Raw genomic sequence first — 17,360 nt, 5'->3', positions numbered from 1 at the left:
TTGGTGATTCTTCACAAAAAATTAAATTTTTATATCTTTACATTTGAGGCCTGAAATGTGGCAAAAGGTTGAAAAGTTCAAGGGGGCCGAATACTTTCGCAAGGCTGTGTGTGTATATATGTGTGTGTGTGTATATATATATATATATATATTAGGATAAATTCACTGAGCTTTTTGGCTATGGGGCAGTTAGTGAAGACAAGTCTCCCCAATGACACAAATTACAAAAAAAAAAAACCTGACAGGGCTTGTAACCCTCCTTTTTCTCTATCCAAGATGAAAAGGTTTTTTGCCTTGAGTTCTTCTTCTTCTTCTTCCTTCTTCTTCTTCTTCTTCTTCTTTCTTCTTCTTTTTCTTCTTTCTTCTTTCTTCTTTTTCTTCTTTCTTCTTTCTTCTTTCTTCTTTCTTCTTTCTTCTTTCTTCTTTCTTTTTCTTCTTCTTTCTTCTTTCTTCTTCTTCTTTCTTCTTTCTTCTTTCTTCTTCTTTTTCTTCTTTCTTCTTTCTTCTTTCTTCTTCTTCTTCTTCTTCTTCTTCTTCTTCTTCTTCTTCTTCTTCTTCTTCTTCTTCTTCTTCTTCTTCTTCTTCTTCTTCTTCTTCTTTCTTCTTCTTCTTCTTCTTCTTCTTCTTCTTCTTCTTCTTCTTCTTCTTCTTCTTCTTCTTTCTTCTTCTTCTTCTTCTTCTTCTTCTTCTTCTTCTTCTTCTTCTTCTTCTTCTTCTTCTTCTTCTTCTTCTTCTTCTTCTTCTTCTTCTTCTTCTTCTTCTTCTTCTTCTTCTTCTTCTTCTTCTTCTTCTTCTTTCTTCTTCTTCTTCTTCTTCTTCTTCTTCTTCTTCTTCTTCTTCTTCTTCTTCTTCTTCTTCTTCTTCTTCTTCTTCTTCTTCTTCTTCTTCTTCTTCTTCTTCTTCTTCTTCTTCTTCTTCTTCTTCTTCTTCTTCTTCTTCTTCTTCTTCTTCTTCTTCTTCTTCTTCTTTCTTCTTCTTCTTCTTCTTCTTCTTCTTCTTCTTCTTCTTCTTCTTCTTCTTCTTCTTCTTCTTCTTCTTCTTCTTCTTCTTCTTCTTCTTCTTCTTCTTCTTCTTCTTCTTCTTCTTCTTCTTCTTCTTCTTCTTCTTCTTCTTCTTCTTCTTCTTCTTCTTCTTCTTCTTCTTCTTCTTCTTCTTCTTCTTCTTCTTCTTCTTCTTCTTCTTCTTCTTCTTCTTCTTCTCTTCTTCTTCTTCTTCTTCTTCTTCTTCTTCTTCTTCTTCTTCTTCTTCTTCTTCTTCTTCTTCTTCTTCTTCTTCTTCTTCTTCTTCTTCTTCTTCTTCTTCTTCTTCTTCTTCTTCTTCTTCTTCTTCTTCTTCTTCTTCTTCTTCTTCTTCTTCTTCTTCTTCTTCTTCTTCTTCTTCTTCTTCTTCTTCTTCTTTCTTCTTCTTCTTCTTCTTCTTCTTCTTCTTCTTCTTCTTCTTCTTCTTCTTCTTCTTCTTCTTCTTCTTCTTCTTCTTCTTCTTCTTCTTCTTCTTCTTCTTCTTCTTCTTCTTCTTCTTCTTCTTCTTCTTCTTTCTTCTTCTTCTTCTTCTTCTTCTTCTTCTTCTTCTTCTTCTTCTTCTTCTTCTTCTTCTTCTTCTTCTTCTTCTTCTTCTTCTTCTTCTTCTTCTTCTTCTTCTTCTCTTCTTCTTCTTCTTCTTCTTCTTCTTCTTCTTCTTCTTCTTCTTCTTCTTCTTCTTCTTCTTCTTCTTCTTCTTCTTCTTCTTCTTCTTCTTCTTCTTCTTCTTCTTCTTCTTCTTCTTCTTCTTCTTCTTCTTCTTCTTCTTCTTCTTCTTCTTCTTCTCAGGCGGAGGCGCGGCTTTCGAATTGTAGTATGTCTGCCGTCTGTCTGCTCGATACGCTGATCGAGCAGTCAGACGGCGATGACTCGAGTATAAGCCGAGGGGGCACTTTCAGCCTCAAAAAAGAGGCTGAAAATCTCGGCTTATACTCGAGTATATACGGTAACTATAAAAGCCTGCTCTGTGTGGGGGAAGATGATCAGCTTGTCCGTGGACAGAATGTTGGAGATTTCCTGTTCTCTGCTGTACTGGGAAAGTGCCATGCTTTGTGGTGTTTCCAGGGAGCTGTTGTCTTGGCATAGTTTCACTTTGAATTATTGGCCTCAACAGACGGATGCTAATTCTGGGAAAATTGTCTTCCGTCCATTTGTTTTGGTGTAGTCTCTCGTAAAAGCTGCTTATTCTGCTCGGCACCTAAAATGTGTCTTCAATGGGAAACCAAGATAAAATGTTTTGTTCTCCAAAGTTGCTGTCTCTCATGTGAGGTTTTGTTAAATGGTGCTCTTTATTCATTCGTATTCATGTTTTTATTAACGTGGACCAGGAAAGGGCTGGATTGGGGGCAGGGGTTATCCTTATACTTGATTTGGGCTTGACCTGTGATGAATGCATTCTGGGTACGTCAGATAGAAAAAAATGTTGTGCAACACAATAATGAATCAAATAACAATGCATGGAAGGATTTATGCGTTAAATTGCATACAATATGTGATAAATCTAAATCTCTGGAGAAAAATAAACTTTCTTATGATGTCCTGGATTTAAAGTGGAGATATATGGTTGAGGCCTGCAGCTACAGACATCATCCTGATATCTTTCTTTTCAGGTGATGATTTCCTCTAATGTACAAGCCATCCTAGTGGCTGATTAGCAGCTGGACTGCTTTTACAGGCAGTGGGAGGGGGCCTCCACCGCCCCCCTCTTGCCACCCATAGGGGCCTATGTCACTGTCACAACATATACCAACCTCAAAACAATAAGACAAGTGAAATTCCCTTTTAAGTAATATTAAACAAAAGAAAACATTTCCAAAAATGTTGGCTTGTGCAATACTGTAAAAATGCTATAAACTTTATTTAAAGCAAAACGACATATCTGACTCAAGTATATTGCACTTAGAAAATGTCTTGCAGATATCATTGGTGTGTCCCCTTAATCAGACTCCCCAGCTCACTTAAACCAGCATGGATTTAGCCTTGCTTCCTAGTCCTAGAGATGGAACTAGGCACCAGGGACTGTATCGTTGGACTATTATTTTTTTTATTTTTCGTTTGTAACTTTTATGTAATTTCACCCATCTTATGGTTTTGTTTTTTACTATGTAGGCTGTGACTGTTTATTTATATACTGTTTATATATTAAGATTGTTAGCAGTTTGTTTTTCTCCCGTTTTTTATATATTTGTCACTTTCTCTAGCAAACTTACTTTTTAGAAACTATAAAGCATCCTGCCCTTTAATAAAGCAGTAATGAACCCAAAAGCCAACATTTATCATATTGCACCTTATTCTTAGTTGTGATGGCTGCATTATTATTATTATTATTATTATTATTTTTTTTTTTGGTGATCCAGCCAGTAAGTCTGTGGTTGTTGTTGTGTTTTTTTTTTTTTTTTTTTAACAAGCTCTCGTGCAGATGTATCAGTTTACAGGGATGGGACAAACCATTTAACACTGTGAGGGGTGCTTACAATAATTCGTTTTTTTATTATTGAAAACCTTTTATCATAAAAGGGGGGGGGGGAAAAACGGTTGCTGTAACTGATTGCAAAGTAATTAGCTGGAGTTCAGCTTCATTTTGTTAGTGTATTTAAATGTGCTAGTACATTTAACACTGCCCTCCTTCCCCAAGGCTTACAATGCTGCTTTCTGCTGTGCTTATTCATCCAGAGTGGGTGCAATCGAATGCAATCGAAGTGGAGGTTACTGGCCCAGATCACCCGTTTAAAAAAAAAAAAAAAAGAAAAAAGCCTGTGACAGACATTTTACTGCATGGTAAAGCGTCTGGGAAACACAGGAAACAGTTGTTTCCAATATGTCATATTCACACTGCAGTGCAGCCTAGAGCTATGCTAAAATGCAGACATGCTGCATTATATAGCAGCACACCGGTCCAAATTGCACTGTCAGGCAGGCTGCCCAACATTGCAGTGAATGAAGTGTACATGTGTTGTACTCTTTAAAAAAAAAAAAAAAAAGCTGGTACAAAACAAAAAAAGGGAGCCATACGGTGTGCTGTAACACGCACCACACTGCCCCCTAGCCAGCCAGTAACGCAGAGCGCTGAATCAGTCTGGCTGTTCTGTGATTTACTGTGTCAGCAGTGTGAATTGGCCCAAAAAAAAAAAAAAACATACAATATATTACATTTTTTGCATTTGGGTTTAACATTGCTTTTTTTTTTTTTTATATTTATTTATTTATTTATTTTTTAAAGAACCTAGGATAAGGCCTCATTGGATAAGGTTTGGAGTCCCTTGGTTACATGAGTTTGAATCCGAATTCCGAATAAACTGCACATGGGTTGGGGACTTCCCTCTGCCTCTTGCCAGCCTTGTTTCCTTGGCACACTTCTGCTGCCTCAGGATTGTCCTCACATTTCCTTCTCTGCCAGTTTGTGTGGGTGACAGCAGGCGATGTTGGTTCATTTTGTTGGGATTTTTAAATCTCTAACAAAATTGTTTGTTTGTGTTTTTTTTATTTTATTTTTTTTTTTTTTTTTTTAGCTGAATGTTCTAGTCTGTGCAGGTGCATGTTCAGCTAATGTGCTAATTGCATTCCTATATTTTAGTAGATTTGTTGTTCTCCTACATACATCTACTTCTGCATTCACTAGTATTTTGTGTTGTGTAAGATACTTCTCCATTCAGACCTGTTGCAGTGGGGCTTCCCCTCTGCACTGCATGGGTTAAATGCTCTTCTATGTCTAGCACTTTTACTTACCTGATCCTGACAGCTTGCACTTTTCTCTATGTTCTGACAATGAACGGTTCCTCAGGGTCCTCATGTCCATTGCAGTGCCATGGGCTTTCCATTGGTCTTTGTTATGTCAGAGGCCATTCCCTGATGGCTAAAGAGGCTCCAGGGAACGATGTTACAACCCGTAGGAGCCTGCAGGAGCAGAGGATCAAGTATGTAAAAATGCGTTTTGTGGTCCTCTAGGCTAGAGTTGCCACCTCCATCCCATTAAACCCGAAAACCAGTTCTAAGGCTAATTCATGCAGATAAGGCACCACGCGAGTTTAATTACCACCTTAATCAGCCACAGAACCTGTGTAATATGTGTTCGGGTTTAAAGGGATGAGGTGGCAACCATACTCTAAACCAGGGGTCTCCAAACTTTCCAAACAAAGGGCCAGTTTATAATCCCCCAGACTTCAGGGGGGCTGGATTGTGGCCAGTGGGGGGAGCGGCCCAGTGGCCCAGGATTAGTGAGAATAAACATGGCCTCCAGAGTTGGTGGTCAGTAGTAGGAGGAGTAGTGCCCCATCATTGTTATAAGTGGGATGGATAGTATCCCATCATTGATATCCATGGAAGAAATAGTGCCCCATTGTCGGTGCCAGTGAAAGGAATAGGGCTTCATATCATTGGAAGGAATAGTGCCCCAAGGGCCGGATAAAGGCTAGCTAAGGGCTGCATCCGGCCCTCGTGTCGCAGTTTGGGGACCCCCTTGCTCTAGACCAATATTTCTCAACTCCAGCCTTCAAGTACCCCCAACAGGTCAGGTTTTGGTAAATACCAGAGCCGTTTTAGCTGAAGGAAATCCTGAAAACATGACCTGTTGGTGGTACTTGAGGACTGGAGTTGAGAAACAATGGTTTGGACCACTGTTTTTCAACCTTTCTTTCATTCAAGGCACCCTTTAGAATCGCACAAAATCCCAGGACACACCAGTCTGATTGTTTTCTGAAGGTGCATCCGATCACACTTGCTTTTTTGCACGTACCCACACTTTTTTTATCTTTTCCAAATAAGCTGCTCTGTGTGCGAAACCTTCAAAAGGGTGTCGCACAGCACCAAAACATATGGTTCTACGGTACCATGTGGTTTAGCAGGCGCAAACATACATGCATTTCCTAGATGCGTGGGAATGTCATTAAGAATTAATGGCACCCACGCGCACCTGCAAATGGCAGCATGTTTTTGTGTGATATGGGGGGAAAAAAAGCAATTTCACACCTGTTGCCATACTGCACTTGGTGTGAACAAGCCCTAAAATGTACTCTGTGAGGCAGAGTTCAGTGGTCTGTACTCTGTAGGTTGTAAACCCCACCCCCAGTTCTACCCTCCTAGCACAACCCCTCATCTACGGCTGTAGACCTAAATGAATACTTTAGTGCTTGCAGTACAGGACAGCCCCATTGAAAACTTGATCAGCTTTAATCAGAGCAGGATTCTGTGACAGATGCTGGGCATTATATGGCTTCTTGCTCACACATGTGATCATATCTCCTGACAGAAGGAAGGCTTCCAGCACTGACTTTGTTTGCATCCCTGAGGCTGGGTTTTTAGGCTGGGATACCAGACATCACATGTGCACATCACATTCGATGTTTGTGCGATGCAAGTACAGCCATACAGTTTGTATGGCTGAAATCGCATTTTCACCAAAATGGTGCAGAGCCCTTTTTTTTGGTCTGCACTGAAATCTGATCACATGGGTGTTTTAGACCCATTCAATCCGATTCCACAGTTCTGCAAACTTATTTTGGGAGTGACATTAACTTTTATATTGACACCCACAGCTCTTCGCAGTGAGCAGTGTGAACTGCCTGCAAATCAGATGCGATCCAGGAACCCGCCCTGGAATCGTGGTGGTTCCCGCAACGCACCTGCGTGAACCAAGGCTTAAAGTAGTTGTAAACCCTTACAAACCACTTTGACCTACAGGTAAGCCTAGATTAAGGCTTACCTGTAGGTCCAAGAAATATCTCCTAAACCTACATGGTTTAGGAGATATTTACTAAGAGACAGTCACAGCTGTCTATGGCGGACTATCGCCGCTGGCAGCATGCAGCTGCTAACGGTGATATGTCGTTATTGGCGGCTCCCGTACGCATGCGTGGCAGTGACATCATCGCTGCTCCGGCGCTGTGAGTGGCCGGAGCAGCGATACCCGGAAGAAGATGGACGTTCCGGTCTACAGGGGACAGCGGTGACTTCGCTGGCTCCTGTGTCAGGTAAGTGACACATAATGGACTACTATGCGATGCATAGTAGCCCATTATGCTTTACCTTTGCAGGGAGAGAAAGAGGAAGTAAACTCATCAGGGTTTACTTCCTCTTTAAGGCTCCGTTCACACTTGTGCGACTTGTCATGCGACTTGGGACTGCAAAGTCACATGACAAGTCGTATCCCATGATTTCCAATGAGTACCATTCATATCTGTGAAACTGTACTACTTTGGTCTGACTTTGATGCGAGTTGAGGTTCATAGACCTCAAGTTCACACAGGCATTCCCTGAAATCACGGCAGTGTGAAAGGGGCCTAAATTTGAAATTGAATAGAGGCAATGCTTGAAGAATGTGATATTTGTTCATTCTTTTTTGACCCAGGCCAAAATCTGTAGTATTTGGTTAAAGTGGTTGTAAACCCTTACAAACCACTTTGACCTACAGGTAAGCCTAGATAAAGGCTTACCTGTAGGTCCAAGCAATATCTCCTAAACCTATATGGTTTAGGAGATATTTGCTCGAAAACGGGCACCGCTGTCTACGGCGCATGCGCCGTAGACAGTGGCGCGCAGGCGCACTGAGCGCGGCATTTCCAAGAATGGAGCTGCCGCGCGTGTCGACTCCCGTGCGCATGCGCGGGAGTGACGTCATCGCGGCTTCGCCGAATGACAGCGGCGGAGCTGCGAGACCCCACCAACAAGATGGATGCGGCGGACTACAGGGGACAGCGGCGACTTCGCTGGCTCCTGTGTCAGGTAAGTGACACATAATGGGCTACTATGCGATGCATAGTAGTCCATTATGCTTTGCCTTTGCAGGGAATGAAAGAGGAAGTAAACTCATCAGGGTTTACTTCCTCTTTAACTTCACAATAACTCTAGAAATTGATTACCGTAATCATTTTTAGTATTTTTTTTTTTTTTTTTTCAACAACCAATGCTTTTATATGGTGCACTGTTTTTATTGAAAACCTTGTTCTGTTTTTAATCCTGGAATAACATTTCATAAATATGTGAAAAAAATAGTTTTTATTAATTTAATTATAATACTGTAATCTAAAATACAGCGTTTTTGCATATGCACTGCAGGTGGCAGTGTTCATCTGCCTTCATTTTTCTCAGTAAAGCTTCCTGCTTGCATGTAATTGCCATGTCATGGCTGACAATCAGAAATCATACGGATTGCTTCCCAATCGTCAGTGGGGACTTAAACTGTCAGTGACAGCCAGGATTGAGCCCAGCAGCACTGGTGTTGGCTTATGGTTTTTTTAAGGAGAGAAAGATGTATAAAGGTATCCCTAGCACAGGGCATTGGGAAAGGGTTAAAGGAAGCTCAATGATAACAATTGTTTGTGGTGATATCATTTCATGTCCATTCCTTATTCTCGCCCCAGTTTAGTGTGTGTGTGTGTGTGTGTGTGTGTGTGTGTGTGTGTGTGTGTGTGTGTGTATGTGTATATATTATATTTATTTATGTACACACATTCGCACAGTGTGTGGGAGAAAGGTATTCGATCCCCTGCTGAATTTGTACGTTTGCCCACTGACAGAAACGATCAGTCTATAATTTTAACTGTAGGGTACTGTTAAAATAACAGTAACCTAGACAGAATAACAACACAAATATCCAGAAAAATGCATTTTAAAAAAGTTATACATTTGCATTTTAACCACTTGCTTACTGGGCACTTAAACACCCTTCCTGCCCAGACCAATTTTCAGCTTTCGGTGCTCTCACACTTTGAATGACAATTACTCAGTCATGCAACACTGTACCCAAATGAATTTTTTGTCCTTTTTTTTTTTTTCCCCACAAATGGAGCTTTCTTTTGGTGGTATTTGATCACCTCTGGAGTTTTTTATTTTTTGCTCTATAAATGAAAAAAGACCGAAATTTTTGAAAAAAAACGCATATTTCTTTGTTTCTGTGACAAAATTATGCAAATTATAAATTTTTCTTCATAAATTTTGGCCACAATTTATACTGCTACATATCTTTGGTAAAAAAAAAAACCCAAATTAGTGGATATTATTTGGTCATTGTGAAAGTTAGAGAGTCTACAAGCTGTGGTGCGAATCATACAAAATTGATCACATCTGATGTACTGGTGGCCTATCTCACTTCTTGTGACCCGAACAAGCAAGGAAAGTACAAATACCCCCCAAATGACCCCTTTTTGGAAAGTAGACATTCCAAGGTGTTTAGTAAGAGGCATAGTGAGCTTTTTGATGTTGTCATTTTTTTCCCACAATTCTTTGCAAAATTAAGATTTTTTTTTTTTTCCACAAAATTGTCATTGTAATAGGTTATTTCTCTCACATGGCATGTGTATACTACAAATGACACCCCCCAAAAAATTCTGCTACTCCTCCTGAGTATTACAATACCACATGTGTGGGACTTTTTCACAGCCTGGCCACATAGAGAGGCCCAACATGCAGGGAGCGCCATCAGGTGTTCTAGGAGCATAAATTGCACATCTAACTTGTTGACTACCTATTACACTTTTGAAGGCCCTGGAGCACCAGGATAATGACACGTGGCACTGATGACAGATGGCACTAATACGTGGCACCGGTGACAGATGGCACTAATACGTGGCACCGATGACGCATGACACTGATGACAGATGACACTGATAAGTGGCACTGATGACACGTGGCACTGATGACACGTGGCACTTATACGTGGCACTGATGACGATAGCACTGGGGGCGGATGGCACTTTTTTTTTTTTTTTTTATATTACTTACGGCCACTGCAGCCGTTCATCTGTCCCTTCTCACACGCTGTCTGTGTGAGGAGGGAGAGCAGCGCTGAGAGATGATCTCGTATGCGGCTGTCAGGAAATTACGAGTTAGCTGCATTGATCCCGCCCATATCCGCAGACACCATACAGGAAATGATCTCCAAAACAATAAGGTACAGTGAAAAAAAGTGCAGTTTTTACATTAGGACATTGAGTTAATTGTCTTGAGGTAATGTAAGAAAAACATGTGGAGCTCCGCTTTAATCCTCTTGTGTTTTCTTGTATTATAACTGTATTGTCTCCCTTTTTATATTGTAAAGCGCTGTGTAAACTGTTGGCACTATATAAATCCTGTATTATAATAATAATAATAACCCAAAAACTTTTCTTTCACTCATGGTTAGTGTTTGAAGCCATGTATTATCAATCAACTGTTTACTCTTTTTAAATCATAATGGCAATAGAAACTACACAAATAACCCTGATCAAAAGTTTACATACCCCAGTTCATACTACAGTGTATTGCCCCTTTTAACATCAATGACAGCTTGAAGTCTTTTGTGGTTTTTGTGGATGAGGCTCTTTATCTTACCAGAAGGTAGAGGCTCTTTATCTTAGATGGTAAAGCTGCCCATTCCTCTTGGCAAAAAGAACTCCCCAGAGTGGCTCAATGATATTGAGGTCAGGAGACTGAGATGGCCACTCCAGAACCTTCACTTTATTCTGCTGTAGCCAATGACAGGCCGACTTGGCCTTGTGTTTTGGATCATTGTCATGTTTGGAATGTCCAAGTACGTCCCATGCTCAGCTTCCTGGCTGATGAATGCAAATGTTCCTCCAGTATTTTTTGATAACCTACTGCATTCATCTTGCCAACAATTTTGACCAAATTTCCTGTGCCTTTTTTATAGCTTACACATCCTCAAAACATCAGCGATCCACCTCCGTACATTTCATCATAGGCCTTGTTGACTCCTCTCCAAATGTCACTTTTTATGGTTATGGCTAAAAAGCTAAATTTTTGGGGTTTTATCACACCAAATGGCTTTGTGCCAGAATGTTTGAGGCTTGTCTTTGTGCTGTTTGGCATATTGTAAGCGGGATACTTTGGGGCATTTTCGTAGTATTGGCTTTCTTCTGGCAACTCGACCATGCAGCCTATCTTTCTTCAAGTGCCTCCTTATTGTGCATCTTAAAACAGCCACACCACGTGATTTCAGAGAGTCCTGTATTTCACCTGAAGTAATTTGTGGGTTTTTCTTTGCATCCCAAACAATTTTTCTGGCAGTTGTGGCTGAAATTTTAGTTAATCTACCTGACCGTGGTTTGGTTCAATGGAACCCCTCATTTCCTACTTCTTGATTAGAGTTTGAACACTGCTGATTGGCATTCTCAATTCCTTGGATATCTTTTTATATCCCTTTTCCTGTTTTATACAGTTCAACTTTTCCCGCAGATCCTTTGACAATTCTTTTGCTTTCCCCATGACTCAGAATCCAGAAACCTTAGTGTAGCACTGGATGAAAGATGCAAGGGTCTGTTAGGAGTCCAGAAACTCATGGACTTTATATACTAATTACAAGCAAAAAGATCACAGGTGAGGATGATTAAAAAATAACCATTCAAACCCCTTTTTATCAACTTGTGTGCATGTTATCAGGCCAAAATTACCAGGGTATGTAAACTTTTTGATCAGGGTCATTTTGGTAGTTTCTGTTGCCATTATGATTTAAAAAGAGTAAACGCAGATGATTTGATAATAAATGGCTTTAGCCAAACATGAACCATGAGTGAAGGGAATGTTTTTGTGTTATCATTCATATTCTCTGTAAAATGAACAGAGGATTTTCCAAGAAATTGTGTTCCCTGGCTATTTCTAATTTAAAAAAAGACCATGATCGTTCCGGTGGATGATGCCTCGGTCTTTTAAAAAGGCCACTCTTTAAAGAATTATTTTCTCTGGTGGGAGTGGTTGTCTCAGTGACTGCTGTAGGAGTGTGCCTAGCCTTAAGATCTGGCTAAAGCAACCTGACCCAGAAGATCCTGCTATTTGGCAGCCCCTGAAGGATTTTGTGAAAAATTAAATAAATAAAATGACGGCACTAATTCAACGTCTCTACAATAAATAAAAAAAAAAGAGAAGAAAAGTCCACATAACCGCTTCAAGAGTGTTCAGTATTGTGAAAAATAGGGAGTCTGTGCTTCACCAACAGTTGTGTGAGAGAGAATTTGCCAAATAGCTTAACTTGCTAAATCAACAATTGCATAGATATCATAAATGTGGACAGATGAGTAACATCAGAGGGGAATGGTCCGTGGCTTGTCTGATATCAACTGCTAGATCTTGCAATTCTTATGTAGGCAGACACTCAAAGGAAGCAGAGTAAAATGACAGCGCAATATAGCCTGTACAAATATGCCAATAATATTGCCTGAAGTTTGCACCTACATTCGTTGGTGCTATAGGCTAGCACTGGCATGTACAGCTCACTAGTAGGTAAAACCAAACTGTTACCCCCAGCTCTCGTCGTGTGTTCCACCACTCGAGAGATCGGAACCAGGAAACCAGAAGCAACGTTATGGAGACCTTTCTTCTCTTTTTTTTTTTTTTTTTTTTTTTGATTTATTTTAGAGATGTTGAATTGGCACCATCCTGTTTATTTATCACATGTTTATGGGTGATTTACTTAAAAAAAGAGGCAGCTTTTTCATTATAATATAAATTGAGATTGTCGCCATCACGTATTAAATACTTATTACCTGAAGGATTTTGTGCAAACCCTGAGCTTTATCGTAGATGCCTTGGAGGCAGCTTTGATAAGTAGGGCACTAGGTCTTTCCATGTTAGAATGATCCTATGGCTTAAGTGTTGATCAGCAGAATCTCTGCAAGAAGCACATTGAAAACCTGCCCTTTTGAAGGCAGACACTTTTTCAAACAATCCTTGGATACCTATATCTAGAAACTGATTGTGAGGACGAGTACAATTTTATAAGACGTGGTTGCAGGTCAGAAACCATTCACTGGTTCGAAGTCCAAGAGGTGGTTTTCATAAGCTTTAAGCTCCAAACAAAGGCCACATCCTTCTGTGGTGGCATACATCAACCATCAAAAACATTGATCATCAAGAAGGGACAAGAAGTCATGCTGCTCAGGAAGGAGAGAATCTTCTCTTGGGCAGAACTTCCTTTTCTGACCTTCTATGCTGCTCACATTCCCAATGGAAAATTGGTAGGTGGATTTTCTCAGCCATCAGACGAATGAAGGGTCCATTTCCCCAGATTCAGCTGCTGTCTTCATAGGTTACTTGGTCTTGTTGGGTTTACAGTCTTCTCCCTTTGAACCTCTCTAAGCATTTTTTTTCTTTGTTTCCTATGCTCAAGGTGGAGATTTGGTAAGCATTACCTTGGCTTGCAGGGTCTCTGAATTGGTTGTGCTTTCCTGCAAGGTATCTTTCCTAGTTTTCCACCAGGATAAGGTGGTGTTGAAGCCTCAAACCTCTTGTCCAGTCATATTTTGACGGTAGTTGGAGCTATTCAAGGTTCCTCCTTTCTGGGTGTCAAGTCTTTTCTTATTTTTTTTTATTTTTTTTCCTTCATCTGGGCATTGTCCAGTTACCTGAAAGTGGCAACATGATCTATGTGGTAGTGATTTCTAACCCCCCCTGTGTTTACTGATGTATTCTAAAAAAAGGATTGTACAAGTAAACAAAAAATTCAAATTTTTGTTTTGGACAGAGGTGATGAGGATTAGAAAACCTGTCCATTTTCTCCTTGCTGCCTTTGCCCGTTAGTGAGATTCACCCACTCTGTTCAATCTGTTTACCGTTTATCAATGAAAGAAAAAAGAAAATCCAACCCAAAGCAAATTTTGAGATGGCACCAGAAAAAGAATGGAGGGGGAATATTCCAATAGGTGCACTAGTTCTGATGACAACCAGGAAACCCCTCACTTTTGGAGGGATTTTCTCTCGCTTTCTGTTTTTAAATATGGGCAAAAAAAATGGCAAAAAATAAAATGTCAGGGCTTATAACCCGCCCTTTAGTCTAAAATGACCAAAAAAAGTTTTTTGCCTTTTTTTTTAAGTCTACTTAATTGGTTTGTTTTATTGGATTGTAATTTTATGAATAGGCTGCTCCCTTTTGACATTAGGTAAAATAGGTGTGCGTTTGTGTTTTTTATTTATTTTTTGTTCCTTTTTTATTTCATTTTTAACTTCTGTACTGTGCCAGTCCATCTCAGTCCAATTTGTTGGTAATCTGGCCATCTGAGAACCATTTACTTATGACATAGGAGATTAATTCCCTAACACACTCACTGCTAATACACAGTTTAACCACTTCCCGACCAGCGCACGACGATGTACGTCGACAGAATGGCACGGGCAGGCATATTGGCGTACATGTACGTCCAATATTCGTTGCCGCCGTGCCATCGGGAGCGAGCCGCCGGCGGCGCGCTCCCGGGCTGGTCGGGACCCCCGTGAGTCCGGTCGCGGGACCCGCGGACTCGATCGCCGCGGGCATCCCCGCGATTGTCTCACGGAGCGGCCGAATGGAGGAAATGCTGTATAAACAACATTTTTCCATTCTGCCTAGCAACTAGTGACGCTGATCTCTGCTCCATGTGATTGGAGCAGAGATCAGTGTACACTAAATGAAAGCCCAACCCCCCCACAGTTAGTAACACACCCCTAGGAACACTTAACCCCTACACTGCCACCCACTGGTTAACCCTTTCTCTGCCAGTGTCATTTACACAGGAATCACTGCATTTATATTGCAGTGATTACTGTAAAAATGACAATGGTCCCAAAAATGTCCGATGGGTCCCCCACAATGTCGCACTCACAATAAAAATCGCAGATCGCCGCCATTGGTAGTAAAAAAAAAAATAATAAAAAATTATTAATAAAAATGCTATAAAACTATCCCTATTTTGTAAACGCTATAACTTTTGCGCAAACCAATCAATAATCGCTTATTGCGATTTTTTTTTTACCAAAAATATGTAGAAGAATACATATCGGCCTAAACTGAGGGAAAATAATGTTTTTTTAATATATTTTTGGGGGATATTTATTATTACAAAAAGTAAAAAATAATGCGTTTTTTTCAAAATTATCGCTCTATTTTTGTTTATAGCGCAAAAAATAAAAACCGCAGGGGTGATCAAATACCACCCAAAGAAAGCTCTATTTGTGGGAAAAAAAGGACGTTAATTTTGTTTGGGAGCCACGTCACACGACCGCGCAATTGTTAGTTAAAGCGACGCAGTGCCGAATCGCAAAAAGTGGTCTGGTCTTTGACCAGCAAATTGGTCCGGTCTGAAAGTGGTTAATATAAAAAAAAAAAAAACGTTATTACTAATAGGATTGGTCGTTTTTTTGCAGTTCATATGAAATATAAAAAGTACAGAATGTTTCTGGCAATATCAACCGTTATTTTCTGTACTTGCTGAAAAATGTTTTCAAAAGTGAAAACTGATGAGCTGCAATATATTGCATACACGCCACCCTAACCCAATTTGATGCTGTCTGGATTCTGAGTAGTTATGGTATATTGAGTTTTCCTTCTGAATTACAGGGGTAATGTAAAACAAATTGCTGCAGGTATGAAATGCATCACAAACTTGGGCTTTTACATCTAGGCATTTTTATAGGATACACATTTTTAAAATCTTTTGCATTTAAAAGCTATAAATAAGTCTTGGTTCCCTCTTTGTTCCCAGGAATGGATATTTATGGTTATCTGCTAGCTCGAGAAGGGCGACTGGAGGATGTGGAGAATCTTGGCTGCCGATTATTCAACATATCTGATCAGCATGCAGAGCCATGGGTGGTGTCCGGGTAAGTACAATGTGCATTCTGTGGTCCAGATAAGCATTGTTAGGACGCAACCGCTCTGCTTGAGGCTCTGAAATTTCCTGGTATTACATGAAACCTGTAGATTAAAATACAGCGCTTCAAATTGCTGTTTTTTTCTGAGTATTCTTAACCATGTGGTGATTGTGCATTTCCAGGTGATTATATACAAAGGATCCTTGAAGTAAAGTAAATGGTTCACACGTGAGCATTGTGGTGCACTACAACGCAAGAGCAATTTGTGTGCCAGTCAATTGAACGACATCAGTGTGTATCGCACATTGCGGTGCAACACGTTTTCCTGCGCATTACCACAATGCAAGGATATACATAGCGCCTCAGTGTTTTGACCATACGCCTATGATTTTAGAAAATGTCCCCTCAGCTGTTATTTAAAAATAAAAAATAAAAATTCCTCTTTAATCCGCTTCTTTCTGTCGGTGACTGCCCACTCCATAGTGAAGAAGGCTAGGTTGGAGCTGGCAGTCGCTATGGAATTTTTTTTTTTTGTGTGTGTGTATTAAGCACTCAAACCTTCAATGTTTCAATGTTCTACACCATGTTTTACCCTACTATGTCCCCCAATAAAAAAAGGCTTTCGAAATAAAAAAAGAAAACTTCTAAAAATAAAAAAATAAATGTTTCTTAGGCATACATGGGATGTAAACTGTTGCATGTAAATGTATTTAAAAAAAAAAAAAACGTGTACCATTTGTAATTGTGATCATCTATGCACATTGGGAGGCTTTTTTTAATCCTCCTTCTCCTACTATTGAGTGATAATGACCTGTTCTATAATAATGTATGATAGCCAGAGACCGCCTGACCTAGGCTGCCTTAGCTGAAGGAGTTGGGGAACAGCAGATTATTGTGTATGACAAAACGAATACTGTTATCCTATGTTCTACCAAACCTTGAGAAGTGTGTCTTCGTCAACGATATATGCAGTTTGTGCTTTGAGTCCTGTGGGGAAAGGGCAGTGGAATTGCATTAGAACTGTTTTTCACCGCTTGTCAGAACATTGAGTTACATTTTGACCATAAGACCCCTTTCACACTGAGACGCTATAGCGCTAAAAATAGTGCCTGTAAAGCGCCTCTTCTTTCACTCCAATGTGAAAGCCTGAGTGCTTTCACACTGGAGCGGTGCACTGGCAAGTCCTGCAAGCAGCATCTTCGAATCGCTGTAGGAGTATGCATACACCACTCCTAAAGCACCCCTGTTCATTGAAATCAATGGGCAGCGCCGATGCAGTGGTGCTTTTAACCCTTTTTCACCCCTTAGTGGGGATTAAAAGTGCCACGCTAGCGGGCAAAAAGCACTGCAAAAACACCGCTAAAAATAGCGGCGCTTTACCCCTGGCCCTGCTCATTGTGAAGGTGTCCTATTGTGTATTCTACTGGTACAAAGCACAACTGCTGGGGATGGCTTCAGATTGAAAAGAACTATTGTATCTCGAGCTGCTTTTTTATTTTGTACATTGCCTGGAGGCTCATTTTAATGCTAGCCCAGTTCTGATCAGTTATGATTACTGTCTTTCCTTTGTCTATCTTCCTTCCTTTTATTTTAGGTGTCACAGCTTTTACACTAAGCGACACTCCAGGGCCTTGTATTTGGGTGCAAAAGCAATACAGCTGAACAGTAACAGTGTTCAGGCTCTGTTACTGAAGGGGGCAGCACTGAGGAATATGGGCAGAGTGCAAGAGGCGATCATTCATTTCCGAGAAGCAATCAGACTGGCTCCCTGTCGTTTGGACTGCTGTGAAGGTG

The 17,360-nt window shown here is 40.3% G+C and overlaps 1 protein-coding gene across 1 annotated transcript in view; it reads left to right on the top strand.

Annotated features, from left to right (window-relative positions):
- ANAPC7 (anaphase promoting complex subunit 7) overlaps positions 1 to 17,360 on the top strand; it is a 107,831-nt gene that overhangs the window by 52,508 nt on the left and 37,963 nt on the right. Inside the window, exons 7-8 of the mRNA XM_077461993.1 lie at positions 15,458 to 15,575; positions 17,161 to 17,357. Coding sequence (XP_077318119.1) covers positions 15,458 to 15,575; positions 17,161 to 17,357 — 315 coding nt within the window. The remainder of the gene's footprint in view (positions 1 to 15,457; positions 15,576 to 17,160; positions 17,358 to 17,360) is intronic.

This window comes from Lithobates pipiens, unplaced genomic scaffold, assembly GCF_037356315.1.
Source record: "Lithobates pipiens isolate NorthernLeopardFrog02 unplaced genomic scaffold, aLitPip1_a1.2 Scaffold_3, whole genome shotgun sequence".
In the NCBI taxonomy this organism is placed as follows: domain Eukaryota; kingdom Metazoa; phylum Chordata; class Amphibia; order Anura; family Ranidae; genus Lithobates; species Lithobates pipiens.
Note: the sequence above shows the minus strand (reverse complement) of the source record. Positions and strands in the feature narration are given on the sequence as shown.